This window comes from Chlorocebus sabaeus, chromosome 24 (genome assembly GCF_047675955.1).
Source record: "Chlorocebus sabaeus isolate Y175 chromosome 24, mChlSab1.0.hap1, whole genome shotgun sequence".
Lineage (NCBI taxonomy): Eukaryota > Metazoa > Chordata > Mammalia > Primates > Cercopithecidae > Chlorocebus > Chlorocebus sabaeus.
This window is the reverse complement of record NC_132927.1, coordinates 55,628,601-55,643,899: the sequence shown is the minus strand read 5'-3', so window position 1 is coordinate 55,643,899 and position 15,299 is coordinate 55,628,601. Positions and strand designations below refer to the sequence as shown.

The window sequence follows — 15,299 nt, the reverse complement described above, 5'->3', positions numbered from 1 at the left end:
AGAGTGCTGCCTTTAACTCTGGAATAAGATTGGCAGTAAATCATCAGTAACAACCATCAGTCTCTTGGTGCCATGCCTCCTACCACCTCCACCCAAATTATTTTTTAAAACAATTGCTGTTCGCTAGGTCTTTGTCTTGGACTAGGAAAAAGCAAGTTTACACCAAGTAAGAATGAGAAGTGCATTAGCAAAGCTCTGTGGGGTCTTCTGGTCCTTTTAGTTAGAGCTGCAAAGGGTCACAGCTTGGGTGCAGAATGGGAGCCAGAAGTAGGGATATCTTGTTGATTGCTGCTTCTCTTGATTTTATGCTCAAAAACACCAATTTAATATGCAAGAAGTCTACTTAATACAGACGCATTCACTCTCCAAGCCCCACATCAATGAGTTGGGACTTCAGGATTGAAAGAGGATTCTGAAGAGTTGAATTCATTAGCTTTCTTATCTCAGCCATGCCAGACCCTGGAGTTCACTGTACTCTACAGCTCTGGTGGGTCTGAGGGCCTTTTCTGGGGTCTCTAGCCATTTACTTACTTTCTTCTTATTTTCCATCACACTGAATCTTATCAGATGTAGGTTAATGAGAAACCAGACTGGGGACCAGTCAAAAAGATTTAAAGGAGACTGAGGGACTGAGCAACCGATCCTGAAGAAATAAACTAAATAAAGGGTCATGTGTAACCTGTGCAAGTCTCAACCCCTTTATGACAGAGAGAGAGAGAGAGAGAGAGAGAGAGAGAGAGAGAGAGAGACTGACTCTGACTTAGGGACCCTAGGGAAGTACTGCTCTGCAAATTCCATCACTTACTAATATCTGCTGTAACTGTTTACATCGCGAACAAAAGACATCAAGACCCTGCCATCCATACCTCTGATGCATAATCTTCCTCTCCCTGATCATTTACAATAATTAGCAAAATTTAGCTAATTATCTCTGAGCATTTCCGTGTTTAATTATGGCTATTAGTAATAGTCTGTCTGGCTTCCCCTCTCTCCACTCCTTTTTTTTTTCTGTCTTACCCACTCCCCCCAGTCCCTCTCCCCCTTAGGAGCTAAGTTTCCATGTCAATGAAATTGCTTTTTTGGTGGTTGTGGCTCTTTTCTCTCCTAGGTTTGTTTGCTTCTTTCTTTTTTAAGGGAGCCAACACCAGACCCAGCAGGAGTCACAGAGAAAAGAGCCACCAAACCAAGATCAAGCAATCCCTTATTTTCACCATCCCCCTCCACCAACCTTACAAGCTGCAAGCTGCAAGCTGCTTGACAACTCCATCAAATAAAATTTGAAGACAGAGTCAAAAAGAGCCAGAGTATGTGCTGGCATTTTCTCAATGTGCTTCCACTTACACTACAGACAGCACAGAGCGGAAGCCCAGGGCTAGGAGGCAGCAGGAAGAATCAACTTTCCAAATAGGGTCTGGATGTTATCAGTCTTCAAAATACAAGGGCAGGAACCCCCTAGTATGGTTCACGCTCCTGTTCCCTGGAGGGCTGCTCCTGCAGCCAGTCTCCGTTTGTGTGTGTCCTACTCTCCTTACCATCAGAGTGGAGTGCATAGTAAACAAATAAAGAAGCTCCTTCCTTTAGAATGGTTTACTACAGCAAGCTCTTACCTTAGCTGCAGACATCGCCCTTTTAGAGGCAGCCGGCTAAGAGCTGAGTATCATTTTCAGAGCCATAGATCTCTTCCTTCAATAGCTATGTAAGGAGGGTTGTTTGGAGTAAAACACATCATACCTGTATTGTGTGAACAAGCCCATCTCTGCTACCTAAAAATGAAATAACATTTCCATACACGGGGAATTGAAGTTACTATCGTTTACACTTGGGTAAATTATAAATGAACTTAGTCTTATCTTACATATTGCTTCCTCACTGATAGCAATATTAGATGTGTAGTTTTAGATATAGTTGCTTTTTCCACTAGACATGTGGACAAACATAAAGCTGCCAAAATCAACACAAATGGCCACGGGTTGTTAATTATATTTTCTGCCTTCTTATATTCAGCTACTTTTCCCTGACCATTACCACACAGGCTACTTTATAACAGTTCAATCAACTTCAGGCTGAAAACCTGATTCCTGTTGTCAGCTATTCCCACTCCACCCCCACTAGTTCCCAAGCAAGCCCCACAGCAAAGAAAAGTGAAAGCAAGGTGAACGAATATTTCTCCAAGTACAGCATTGGGACTCACCTGGTAAGTTGCCTGTCTCTGTAGGGGTGGAGAGAGTAGAAGGTTGCAAAGAGAGTGTGGTGTCTGTGCATCTATGAATGAGGGAGCGAAGGAGAAAAGAAGCCTTTAGAGAAAAGTGGAGGTGGGGGTCGCCGGCTAGGGGCAGAAAACACTAACCTTTATGAGAAAGTAGAAATTTGCTTCCCTCATGGACATACCATGCTTTTCATCATTTTAAATTCTTCTTCTTTTTTTTTTTTTTTAAGTCTCTTCCCACCTTTGACACTACCTGCAAGGCGAGTGGGTTAAGGAATTGCTATGCCCCATTAGAAGGATAAAGAGCAGAGAGACCTACCGTGCCCTCCTCGAAGGGAAACAGGGGAGCGATAGATAGAAATAGGCACTGAGTGATGCTTGCTGCCATGGAAATGGTGCTCGTGCTGAGAGTGAGACCCCGGCGAGGATGAGGTGGAGGAGGAGGAAGCTACATTAGAAGAACTCCATACAGAGCTGACGATACATCCCCAGAACAGGGACCAGATCCCAAGCGTCCAGGCCGGCCGGCGAGGAGGGCTCCGTCTCGCGTGGATTCTCAGGTGCATGGTCAACGCACGGGACCACTACAGATGGGCAGTTTGAATTCCAGCCAGTGAAGAGTAATGAAGTTCATGATGCCCAAGGGCCCATCATAGCAGGAGGAAGAGTTGCCAGAATTTGGGGAAGAGGGAAGCAATATGCGCTTTCAAGACAATGATGTTAGAAAAAAAAAAAAATACTACTTAAAGAAAAAAAAGAGATAAAAGGCAAAGCCCCTTCTCTTTCCCGGGGCTGAAATTTAGGATGCCAGAGTCCTCCCAGGTATAGCAAACCTCCTAGGGAGCCCCGGCATGCCACGCATGTCAGGGGAAGACCGGCGCGGCTTCCTCCGGATCTCTAGGCACCGCGAGTCTGATGACTTAACTGCACACTCCTGGGAGCCACACAAGAAAGGTGGTAATGAAGGAAGAGAAGGAGGTAGCCCGAACCCCAAGTGGGTTCAGGTGAGTTTATCCCAACATCCAAGGAGTTTGAACATTTTTATTTTCCTGTTTCCACTTCCATGAGATGCAATGCAGAACTGCCAGGCAAAAGGGGGCTGCAGGTGGAAGAGTTCCTCGGGTGTTCCTGGGAGTCTCCGGGGAAGGGCGCGAGGCTTTTAACCCTGCACGTGCTGAACTAGCGCCACGGAGCAGCCGCCGGCTTCCTGGGTTTCCCAACTGGATGAAAGGCAGCAGCAGCAGCAGCCACCGCAGCCAGAGGAAGAGAACAAGCAGGACTGGAGGGAAAGAGGAGAGGAGGAGGAACCCGGTGCGGAGCAGCCACTCAAACCAACGTGGCACGGGGTGGAGGGAGGTGGGTGGGCGAAATCAGCGAGAGCGCAAGAGGAGGTCCCCGGCAGGCAGCAGAGGTGGCAGAGAGGCTGGCGGGCGCCTGCGAAGTGCGCGGACCAGGGAGGCACAGGTGAAGTGAAGCGAGGAGTTGGGGAGCCAAATTCACAAATGGGCAAGTCATATGCAAATAGCACACTCCCGAGAGCAAATCAGTGCAGCCCCAGCGCTCTGCCGAGGGACTGGCTGGCTCCGGAGGAAGGAGGGGCCAGAGCGACCCGGAATCCCGGCCCTCCCCATTCAAGCACAGGCTCGTATACAACCGCGCGAGCCTCCAGCACACGCCGCCCGCACTCCTCTCGTTCCCTCGGCTCCCGCTCCGCCGTGTGTGCGCGCGTGTGTGACACCGACAGACCGACACTGCACCTTCTTTATCACCCTTCCCCTGCTCCTCTCCCAGGCGCGTGTAACCAAACTCGGGCCATGAAGGCACCTTTTCGCAATTTGAGAGGAAAACTAAGGGCGGCGGCTAAGGCCGAAGTAGCTCCAAATAGAAATAAAAATAAACCCCTTGAGTCAGCGCGAGCGCTGGAACTGCTTGCAGCACGCGCGCTCCTCCCCGCCTGGCGGTGGCTCGGGCGGCCACTCTCCAGGCGCGTGTGTCTCCCGGGGTTAAGATGCCCAGGGCCCTACCCGCAGGGCGAATGATAGGAATCTGAGCCCAGACTCCCAAAAGTGAAGGTGGAGTGGTGGCCCGGGTGCTCCAAAGGGTGAAGGGCTCCGTGGTTGGCAGCCCTTCCGGAAGGTGGCTGCCACCCCCGGTGATGGAGAGGACACTATTGGGATTCAAAATCCAGAGGTTATCGTCCGCGCCTGTAGTCCTGATCAAAAAACTTCAGAACGGGAGAGGGCCTCGTCGGCTGGCTCAAAGAGAAGGGACTGGCCTGTCCGGAACTGGCTGCAGAAGGGCTGCCCTAGGTGGGTGAAGTCCTCTGGGCGCTGGGCATCAAAGACAGCACCGTGTTTACCTCAAAACTGAACACGCAGGGGAAAGCCAGAGTGGCAGCACCTGTCCTCTGTCGTGGCCATCTGTGACTCCAGGAGGGGACTGACCCAAGGCTCTGCCAGGACACAGTAACACTGTGGACCAGGCGGCATCCACCCCTCCACTACGTCTGATTCGCAGGAAGGACAAACCCAACAAGGCTGCCCTCTCAGTCCAGGTCGTTGTCCACACAGGTCTTGCTAGCTTTGACTCCCTCCTACCATTCACCTTGGGTAAAAAGCCCATTACATTTGCAGGGAGGAAGGGGAGGTGAGTGAACAATACTTACTGGTTAAAATATATATATATATGTTGTATTTAGGAGGCTTTTTAAAAAGGAGCTTGTAGCACCTATTATATACTCCACTCTCATTTCAAACCCCCTGAGGATAAAGAACAAGGATTAAGACAGCCCTGTTCATCCTTGAGACACCCCAAGGAGATGAAATAGCATTATGTCTCTCTAACAGACAAAGATACCAAACCTACAGATAATTTGCCTTCAAGGTCATACATCAAGTCCATTTCAGAATTTATGGTAGTGAATTGGTATTCTGGTTCTGAAATTGGTATCCTCCAAAAGCTCCAAGCTGCTCATAGTAAATGATGCACAGTCACCCTAACTGCCCTGGCTCTCAGTTGTAAGAGTGATCCAGGATCCACAGCCTCCCAGGAAATGGCCCTCTGACAAGGTCTTCCATACTTTGGGTGTGCCCCCACCCACAGTGTCTTAAACCAGGAGCATGTGCTCAGTGACACCACAGCAAGCAGAAGGGGTGGTTTATGGACATTCCATTGAAACCTCAGTTTCCTCCTCTGTAAAATGAGGGAAATGCCTCCCTCTCGAGCTTGTTGGGGGTTTAAAATTAGAAAATACACAGTATCTGGCAAGCACCTGACAAACAGTGGCAATATTCTTTGTCCACTAGAAAAATAAGCTGAAGCTCTAAAATAGTGAAGTACAGGTTAAGTACATGGTTAGGATCTTATGCTATTAATGCTAGAAAAGCCAGAAAAAAAATCTTAATATCCTAAATATCCATGATAATTTCCCCTCAATTCAACCACTCCTTCATTTAGTCCCCAGATGGATTTCCACTGCACTTTTGGCCTTAAGCGGCCTAGATGACTCTGCTTACCCCTAATGCTTCAGCTCCATCTCCTGCCACATGCCCCATTCCTTGCTACTCTTTAGTTCCCCAGGTCTTTCTGCTTTGATCATGGGAAGTTATTTCTCATCCCAAGGCCTTTATAGCATTGTTGGCCCCTTCTGTCTGGAAGGCTTTTCCCCAAGATTTTCATGTGATGGGTGCATTTCAAATGTCACCTCCTCAGAGACCCTCTCTGGTCCTCATCTAAAGTTGACCACCACCCCTGAAAGGCATCCCCTCCCATTACCTTGTTTTATTTCCTTGACAGCACTCTCCATGTGTGAAGTTATTTTATCTGTATATTTGTTCATAGTTATCTCCTTAAAATGGTCATAAGCTCTCTGAGGGCTGAGTCTTTTTCATTTTCTCCCCTGTATTCTGTGTGTGTGGAACAATAGGTAGCACATAATAGGAGCTCAGTAAATACTTGCTGAATGAATGAACTCAGTCAATCAATTGCCAATCTCATACTCACGTTTTCCTTATGCCATTAATTTTGCTGATGCATTTGTCTCTCTTTAGCAATGTGAATCCCCAGAGACAAGCTTTTCCAGGGTTGATAAACCGACCACCTACCCACTTACTGTTTTCCTTTTTTTTTAAATTGGCACTGAGCATTGGAGACTGCTTTGACTTCATTCTGAGGATGTGTGGGAAGCTTAGATGGACCTTCCAATTAATTCTCTGCTGGGAAATACAGGGAAAATAAATCCCTAATGCGGTACAAAATCTGGAAATGTTGCTGGTGCATCACAGCTGGAACTATTCATTTCACTTGTCATACTTATAATTTATTTATTTAGTTTTTGCAAAATGTCAAAAGAAGTCACCATGAATTTCGGTAAGGGTGATTCCATCTGGGGACACGGTTAAAAACTGAGAAGAGTCTTCAGAGGACAAATGTAAGACAGGTCTATTTTACTTCTTCCACTACAAAGAGACAACCCCCAGTTATCCTAATAAACTGAATGTCCTCCAATTTACCCCACTGTTAATTTTTTCATGTATTTCTTATCCCTCCTGCCCCTCCCTCTAGTTAACACATTCCTATTTGGACTTCTTTTCTGAATCCTATTCTTTTTAGGTCTTTTAGAGCTTACATTAGTCAAACACATTAAATACATTTTTAAAGATGTTTAGTTGCAGTGATACTTTCTAAATACTGCCTGTAGCTAGAGTTCCAGCTGAAGGATTTGTCATCCCTTGTTCTACCATCAAAAGCTCTCCTCTTCCTCTTGAGTTGTCTTTTCTAGTGAGTCCCTTGAGTGACAACACTTGGGAATCAAGTGTACAGCTATAGGATGAAAACGAGAGTCCACTTTTAAGATAGAAAAGAAGAGAAATAGATTTAGAAACACTATGCTCACCCAGATTTCAAGTTGAAAAATATAAATAATTTCACAGAACAACCACGCTTAGCTCCACTTGAATAACCCCCTCCACGGAATCCTAACCATACTCTTTGGATCCTGAAATTTCTAAATGGAATACAATTTTTAAAAACCTCTTGATTACTTCAGGCTTTAGAATTGGTATTATAAACCTTCTCCTCTTGCTGTTTAAATGTCCCCCACCCCATCATCACCCTGCTAGAGAATGTCCCAGGGTAAGGTATGAGCATCTTTACCCATCAGACCCTTTGTCTTGTGTTGGTTTGTGCCTCGGCTATGCGACAGTCTGGAGATTCTTTGGCTTCTAAAATAAGTCTTGTGATTGTATTTAAATGTGTCAGGCATCAGGAATCTAATGCAAAGTTGCTCTGTCCATCTGCTTGTTTTCTACAGTACTGTACATTTTATCTCTGCACAGGCCTCTCCTCACTTGTATAGACTGACTTGCCACTTTGCTGCCAGCAGGAGCTACCTGTCAACTTGTTCTTCGCAAGCACGTCTCATATGAACTGCACAGAAACAGGCAGACCAGAAAGCATCAGAGCCGCCTGTTTCTGTGTGAGCCCTAGGCTTTTAGGCGAAGACCCTTTTATTCCAAATATGAAGAGTAGAGATCCTTACTTTCTATCTCTACAAAGGGCTCCAGAAGGCAATTTAGGAAGAGAAAAACAAACAACTAAACTCTCATAATGTGAAATGAAATAAAAGTCCTGAAAAAATACTGGGGACTGTTAACATGGCTATAAATACATCTAAGGGTTTCACTGACACCATAAAACAGTTCAACTTTACTTTATTACATGTCAGTAGATTTATTTATAGCCACATAATTCATCCTTCTGCTTATTTATTTAAAAAAGCCATCCTACATAAAAGCAGATTTTGATTATATTTTCTATTTGGAGGTATAAAAGAGAAGCTTTATTTTTTTAGACATCACTTCTACAAGTATTTGATTAAAAAAAGACAATGGCATCCTTGTATAAATTTATAGTTTAGAGAATGTATATACTGCTTCTGCCTCTTTAACTTATCCTTCTAATAAACACCCATAGTTATCCCCTTGTCCTCCTTGTGGCTGAAATAGGGATATCAGGAGTTTGGATGTTGGAAAAAAATTTTTTTAATCTCTTGAGTTTGAATAGTGTAGCTGAGACATTTACTGCAATGAATTGTATACACATTTCTTTAAGGATTAGAAAATATGAAATCTTCCTGTGAAAACCTTATTCAGCTTCCTTTGAACTCCAAATGAAGTTATTTTAATATAGCAACATTTTTTTTTCTCTTTTATTCAAAGGCAGGGCTTAATGAGTTTCTCATAGACAGATCTGGGCATTTACAACCTGTTTGTCTTCACTAAGCTTACATTGGATATCAGATCTCCGCTAAGCTTAGATCAGCTATCAAAGGTCTAAACTTTGTATCCTCAGCACCATGGAAATATCTATCCGGTTTTAGGGAATCAAATAAAATGAGTTATCATAATATGTTATCACAATAAAAGAAGGAATAATCTCATTTGTTTGTTTATAGGATAAAATATTAAAGATTTAGAGAATCCTGTTTTTTTTTTGTTTTTTTTTTTTTTTTTTTGGTACAGGAGACTTTATTCAGAATCATTGCAATAGGTATAGGGACCACGGCAAAGGGTCTTGAAGTCTGGGAGAGAGAGACTGGGCTCACCTGCCTGGAGGACACTTTGAGAGTGCATACAGATTTAGATCAGACTCTGGTACTCCACAGCCTAGGTTTAAATCCTGATTCTGCTTGTTAGCTGCTGTGAAAACGTGGCCAAGATCTTAGCCTCTTTTTGTTTGTTTGTTTGTTTTTGTTTTCTTTTGTTTTGAGATGGAGTCTCGCTCTGTCCCCAAGGCTGGAGTGCAGTGCGTGATCTCAGCTCACTGCAACCTCAGCCTCCCGGGTTCAAGCAATTCTCCTGCTTCTGTCTCCCGAGCAGCTGGGATTACAGGAATGCACCACCAAAATTATGCCCGGCTAATTTTTTTGTATTTTTAATAGAGACAGGGTTTCACCATGTTGGCCAGGCTGGTCTTGAACTCCTGACCTTGTGATCCAACCACCTCGGCCTCTCAAAGTGCTGGGATTACAGGTGTGAGCCACCACGCCCAGCTCGATCTTAGCCTCTTTGTAGTTTAGTTTCTTCATCTGTGAAATGGGGGTAATTATACCATCTATCTAATAGGTTTGTTGTCAGGTTTAAAGTTAATACATGTAAATTGTCTAGAAATATACCTGACAAACAAAAATAATCAATAATTATTATTTTATTATTATTATTATTATCTCCTGATGAGAGAAAAGTCTTTAGTTTAGAAGACTAAACAAGAAAATAGTCTTCTTTTCTTGTTTATATAAATCTCCAGGGCAGGGAGTAAACACCCTCCCTCCCACCCATAATTTTTTTTTTTTTTTCCAACAGAGTCTTGCATTGTCACCCCAGCTGGAGTGCAATGGTGCAATCTCCGCTCACTGCAACCTTCGCCTCCCAGGTTCAAGCGATTCTCCTTTCTCATCCTCCCAAGTAGCTGGGATTACAGGCACCTGCCACCACGCCCAGCTAACTTTTTGTATTTTTAGTACAGATGGGGTTTCACTATGTTGGCCAGGCTGGTCTCAAACTCCTGACCTCATGATCCGCGCACCTTGGCCTCCCAAAGTGCTGGGATTATAGATGTGAGCCACTGCACCTGGCCCCCACCCATAATTTCAAAACACAAAATGCAAAATCTGTCTCACATGTTACCCAACTCATGGGATTCTCTTTGCCCATCTTCTGCAGAAAAAGAGGCAACTTCATCACATGCTTCTTATAAACGTCCTCCAAATCAACTCCAAAACAACGAAGTTCGTGATTGGTCCCAGAACCGGGTAGTGCAGGCTTTGAAACCCCAGAATTGTTTTATAAGTAATTATTTGTCAGGGTAGGGTAGAACTTTCAAGATCCTAATCTGCTCTGGGATGTGAAAGGGCTCTCTAGTGACTTCTCTTTCCTATTTCTTTGATCCTTTAGTTTCTCTTTCTTCTTTAGAATAAAAAATAAATTCTAATAATTAGCCTTCTTCTTAGAAAACATGCCTTCTAAATATTTGAAGAATTTCCATTGGATTTATGCAGTATTTCATTATTATTCAACATTTTTTTAAGTTATTGTGACTGTACCTCCAAATTAGGTTGCACTCAGGATAGAAAGAAATCGCAGCCCCTGTCCTTCACTTTGGTGCATTGATTCATTTACTCCATGAACACTAAATTTATGCATACTATGAACAAAGCACTGGGCGAAGTCCAGTAGGCCAAATAATGAAAAAGAGATTTCAGGCCTTAGGAAGTAAATAATCTAACAGGAGGAAAAAAAAAAAAAAAAAATTAAACCAAATTAGACCAGCCATAAATCCATTTAAATATACTGCTTCCCAAATACAATGTGATAAGTGCTAGAACAAAGGCATAAACAAAGCACACAGAGGAATAGAGAATAGAATTGATCTACAGCAGGGAGAGCAGGGACTATCAAGAAGGATTCATAGACAAGGTAACATGGGAACTGAGTGTTAAAAGACTAGAGTTCAAATCCTGGGTCCACTGGCTATGTGACCTTGAACAAGTTCCCTTCACCTTTCTGAGCCTGCTTCCTCAACTGTATAAATATGAATCATCTCTACCTCATGGGATAGTTTTGAGGGTTTGAAAAGAAGTTATCTTGGAAGATAGCACTGCAAATTGATGTTCACTATTATGATGAACTTGATCTTGAATGATTTTAAATTGGCAGAGAAAGGGAAGTGTAAAGTAAGGAGATTATCAATGAGGGGTGGAATCATCCACAGGGGGTTTCCTAAAGGAGGGGAGCAAGCCCAGTGTTCACTTGGCACTTAAACCTTTAAAGCCTGAAGAGCTCCAAAATCGGTCAACTTTTTCTTCCAATGCCAAAGATAGGTATTCCATGGGATAAAGAAAGGCAAGGCAAGGCAGGAGAAGGGAAGGGAAGAGGAAAGGAGGGAAGGGAGAAAGGGAAGCGAAGGGCAGGGCAGGGAAAGAGAAGGTGAAGAAAGAGGAGGGGAGGGAAGGCGAAAAAAGGAGACAGGTAAGGGGAAGGTAAGGGAGGGTAAGTGGAGGGGAGAGGAGGGGAGGGGATGGGAAGGAAGGGAAGGGAAGGGAAGGGAAAGGAAGGGAAAGGAAGGGAAAGAAAGAGGAGGGGAGAGAAGGGGAAAAATGGAGACAAGAAGGGGGAAGGCAAGGGAGGGGGGAGGGGAGGGGAAGGAAGGGAAGGGAAGGGAAAGGAAGGGAAAGGAAGGGAAAGAAAGAGGAGGGGAGAGAAGGGGAAAAATGGAGACAAGAAGGGGGAAGGAAAGGGAGGGGGGAGGGGAGGGAAAGGGAGAGGAGGGAAGGGAAAGAAAGGGAAGGGGAAGGAAGAAGGAGGAAGGTAAGGGAGGGGAAGGGAGAGGGAGGGGGAAACTCATGTATTAGAAGCCACATTCTTTATTTCCAAGGAAGGGGTTGCCATACTCAGAAATGTCAAAGACCATATTTTCAGAAAAGTTTAATATTGGCATAGCCAGGAATTTTCCTCTGTTTAATTTATTCCATGTAGTTACTTTTCAGACACTAAAGTACTCATGAGATCCAATGTATGAGACTACCATTTAATTCTGGGAACATCCTAGTTCAAACATCACCTGACTCAAGTGTCTGTCTCACTCAACTATTCCATGAAAAGTACATCATCTAAGGTAGACAGACAGAGATCTAAAATAAACGGTCACTTTCCTCTTGATACTATGTAGTATTAAATTTACTTAACAGAGAATTTGAGAGGAGAATAAGATGAATGTTCTCTGAACAGAAGGTACAAAGTGTTATTAAGCAGCCCCAGAAATGTTTGCAAGGTGGGTAATAAGGGCATTTCTCAGTAGTAATGAGAATTTAGCACAGTCCAAAACTGATGGCGAGGTGAGGTGGGAGATACTGAAATGTAAGTTTATGTCATAGGTAGAAGGAACAGATTTTTCTTAAAATAGATGAAACAACATTATAACAATACTTTGGCATTGATAGTATCTATGTCTTTAAAACTTACTATTTCCAATCTGGACAGGCAGAATTAGTTGTTCTTTCCTAGCTTCCTAAAGTACAGTACTGTTTTCACTTGTCACATTCTGTTATTATCAGTTGATTTATATCTGGGTTCCCTACATGATTCATGAAGTCATGAATTCTGAAATCATGTAGGGAATGAGGGCCTAGTCCTAGAGCCAGACAGCTTAAATTCCAGGACTGGACAGCTTAAGTCCAAAATCTCTGCTCAATCGTTTCCTTGGACAAGTTACCTAGCCTCCGAAAACTCTTTTTCTCACAGGCAAAATGAAAATGACAATATTCCTTATCTCCAATTGAGCACAGTTTTAGGCCCATAGGAGACACTTAATGGATATTCGTGCAATACTATCGAGATATATTGAATAACTACAGGGGAGAATATTTCTTCTGTGTATGTGCGTGTGTCGTGGGGGAACCTCCAAAATATGCAATTATCTCATAAGGAATCACTTTCCAACATTTGGAGCCACAGTAAAATCAAGGATGCACTGCAAGGCAGTGAGCTCCCCATCATGGTATGCTCAAGTGAGAGATGCCTGTTAGGGACCCTGAAGCAAGAGGATGGAGTATATAACCTCTAAGTTATTTTTCACATTTTAGATTATATGACACATCATTAAAATTGTTTTCCCTTTGCTTTTTACTTCTGAATTTACTTAAATGTCAGTCATCCCTGGCTTTATTTTGAGGCTCAAACCCAATGCCTGGATGCTGCAAATATTCTAACACACTTCTGTTTGTTAAAACCTCATACATTGAAGTGAGGAGTCTTAAACTTCTGTAAAATGAATCCAAGACTAAGCAGCATTGTTGTACTAGGACTTCATTTTTTATTTCTGCATGCAATACAAGTTGTCTGTAGACTTATTAACAATTTTATGTTTCTATTTTAAATACCAAACATTTTTTTTCCCCACTAGCAACACCTACACAGCTACTGTTTCTGTGATCTGAGAGGGCATTTTCCTTTGGTGAAAAGCTCATCGGTATGGGAAGAACATGCTGGCTTGCTTGCTTACCCTGTCGTTCCTTACCTCTTCAGCATGGAACCATGGTGGGCTAAAGATAAATAAAAATGAATCACCCTAAATAAAGACGTGTAGCCTGAGAACCTTGGGACAGACAGCAGAACTACTTTGCTCCGCCTAACCAACACAAAGCCATCTCTCCTCAGTAGCTGGTAAGAAAAAGAAGGATGTTAGCTATTTAGGAGATACCTAGGATAAACTCAGATACGGAAGAGAGTGACTTGTTTAGTATCATATGCTATATGAATGTCAGAATAGCTGGGATTTTCTTCTAGAGTGAGGCATGCATAGCTCCTACAGTACTTCAGTAGAAAATAAGAAAAATAGGGCTGGGCACAGTGGCTCACGCCTGTAATCCCAGCACTTTGGGAGGCCGAGGTGGGTGGATCACAAAGTCAGGAGATCGAGACAATCCTGGCTAATATGGTGAAACCCTGTCTCTACTAAAAATACAAAAAATCAGCCGGGCGTGGTGGCAGGTGCCTGTAATTCCAGCTACTTGGGAGGCTGAAGCAGGAGAATGGCGTGAACCCAGGGGTCAGAGCTTGCAGTGAGCCCAGATCGTGCCACTGCACTCCAGCCTGGGTGACAGAGCGAGACTCCGTCTCAAAAAAATAATAATAATAAAATAAAATAAGAAAAATAAAAATTTAGTAAGAAGATAGTCCACCATGAGAGAGAGTTAATAACCACAACAATGGTGGAATAAGGGGTCAAATAACGTGATGTAATAGAACAATCTGAAATACATTGCCAAAATAAATATGGTTGAAATGATTAAACAAAGGAATTCTAGAAACTGCAGAAGAAAAATAAAGGTAATAATAATAACCAATACTTGATTAATGTTTATAAGCTATATATTATTATAAGTATCTCTATTTTACAATTGGAGAAAATGAGGCACAGATTGTGACTTGTCTATAGTCACACAGCCAGGAGGTGTCAGAGCCAGTATCTGAACCCAAACCACCGATCTACTGTGTCTACGGTCTAAATTGTTTTACTATTCTGTTGCTAAATCCTTTTGCAATTTATGTGTGCAGTTCTAAGTCATACCTTAAGAGGCTGACGCTTTCTTTCTGCTTTCTCTTTGCCCTTTTTCTAGAATGTGGATGAGATGATGAGCCAACTTTGGCCATGTGGACATACCACATGTTTTCTTCTGGTTAACATTTGCTGAACTGATAGATCACCCAATGTGCTATGGCTGAGCAACAGGAAAAGGCAACCTGGATCTGGAGGTGACCTAGAGAAGCAGAACTACCATACTGTCAAACAAATATTCTAACTAATATGCTTGAAACATGTTAACCAGAAGAAAACAAATATGGAAATATTACTGCCAGACAAAATAGACTTTACATCTAAAAACATCATTATATCCAGAAGAAAAAGAATTAACTAGATCAGCTGTAACAGTCCTGATCTGCATGCACCTAATAACATAACCTCAAAATACATAAAGCACATACTGATAGACTGAAAAAAAGACAAATCTGTGATTTTAAAAACCCACTAAAATGTATGTTCCATGGGAGTAGATGTTTTTGTTTCTTCAATCACTGTTGATTTTTCAGAACCTAGAACAATGCTTAGAAACAGTGTTTACCATTTGTTGAATAAATTTACCATATCCTTCTTAAAACTCATAAGCTGGAAAAAGGTAGCAAGGCTATACCTAATTTAAAGAGCATAACTAACAGTCCAGAAATAATGGATATATCTGAAATAAAACTATTCGAGAGCCCTATTCTTTTAAGAATATATGGAACATAATGCAGAAAGTCCATATACTGAAGAATCAACAATAACATACCATATCTTCAGTCCACAATGTCATACCAGTCTAAGTCAATTACAATTTAAAAATACTCCCAATAGTTGTGATCAAAAATTAAATGATCTCAGCTGGGTGTGGTAGCTTACCCAGCACTTTGGGAGGCCAAGTCAGGGGGATCACTTGAGGCTAGGAGTTCGAGACCAGCCTGGCCAACATGGTGAAACCCCGTCTCTACTAAAAATA

General features: G+C 42.9%; 1 protein-coding gene across 20 annotated transcripts in view; it reads right to left on the bottom strand.

Annotated features, from left to right (window-relative positions):
- NRXN3 (neurexin 3) overlaps nucleotides 1-15,299 on the bottom strand; it is a 1,700,445-nt gene that overhangs the window by 574,200 nt on the left and 1,110,946 nt on the right. For 2 of the 20 annotated variants that reach the window (XM_073011217.1, XM_073011218.1), the window contains exon 1: nucleotides 2,526-3,666. The exons of 16 other annotated variants lie outside the window; for them this stretch is intronic. In XM_073011217.1, coding sequence (XP_072867318.1) covers nucleotides 2,526-2,772 — 247 coding nt within the window. In that variant the 5' untranslated portion in view covers nucleotides 2,773-3,666. Of the gene's footprint in view, nucleotides 1-2,525; nucleotides 3,670-15,299 lie in introns of those variants that run through there. 2 more of the 20 variants (XM_073011219.1, XM_073011223.1) reach the window with 2 other exon arrangements.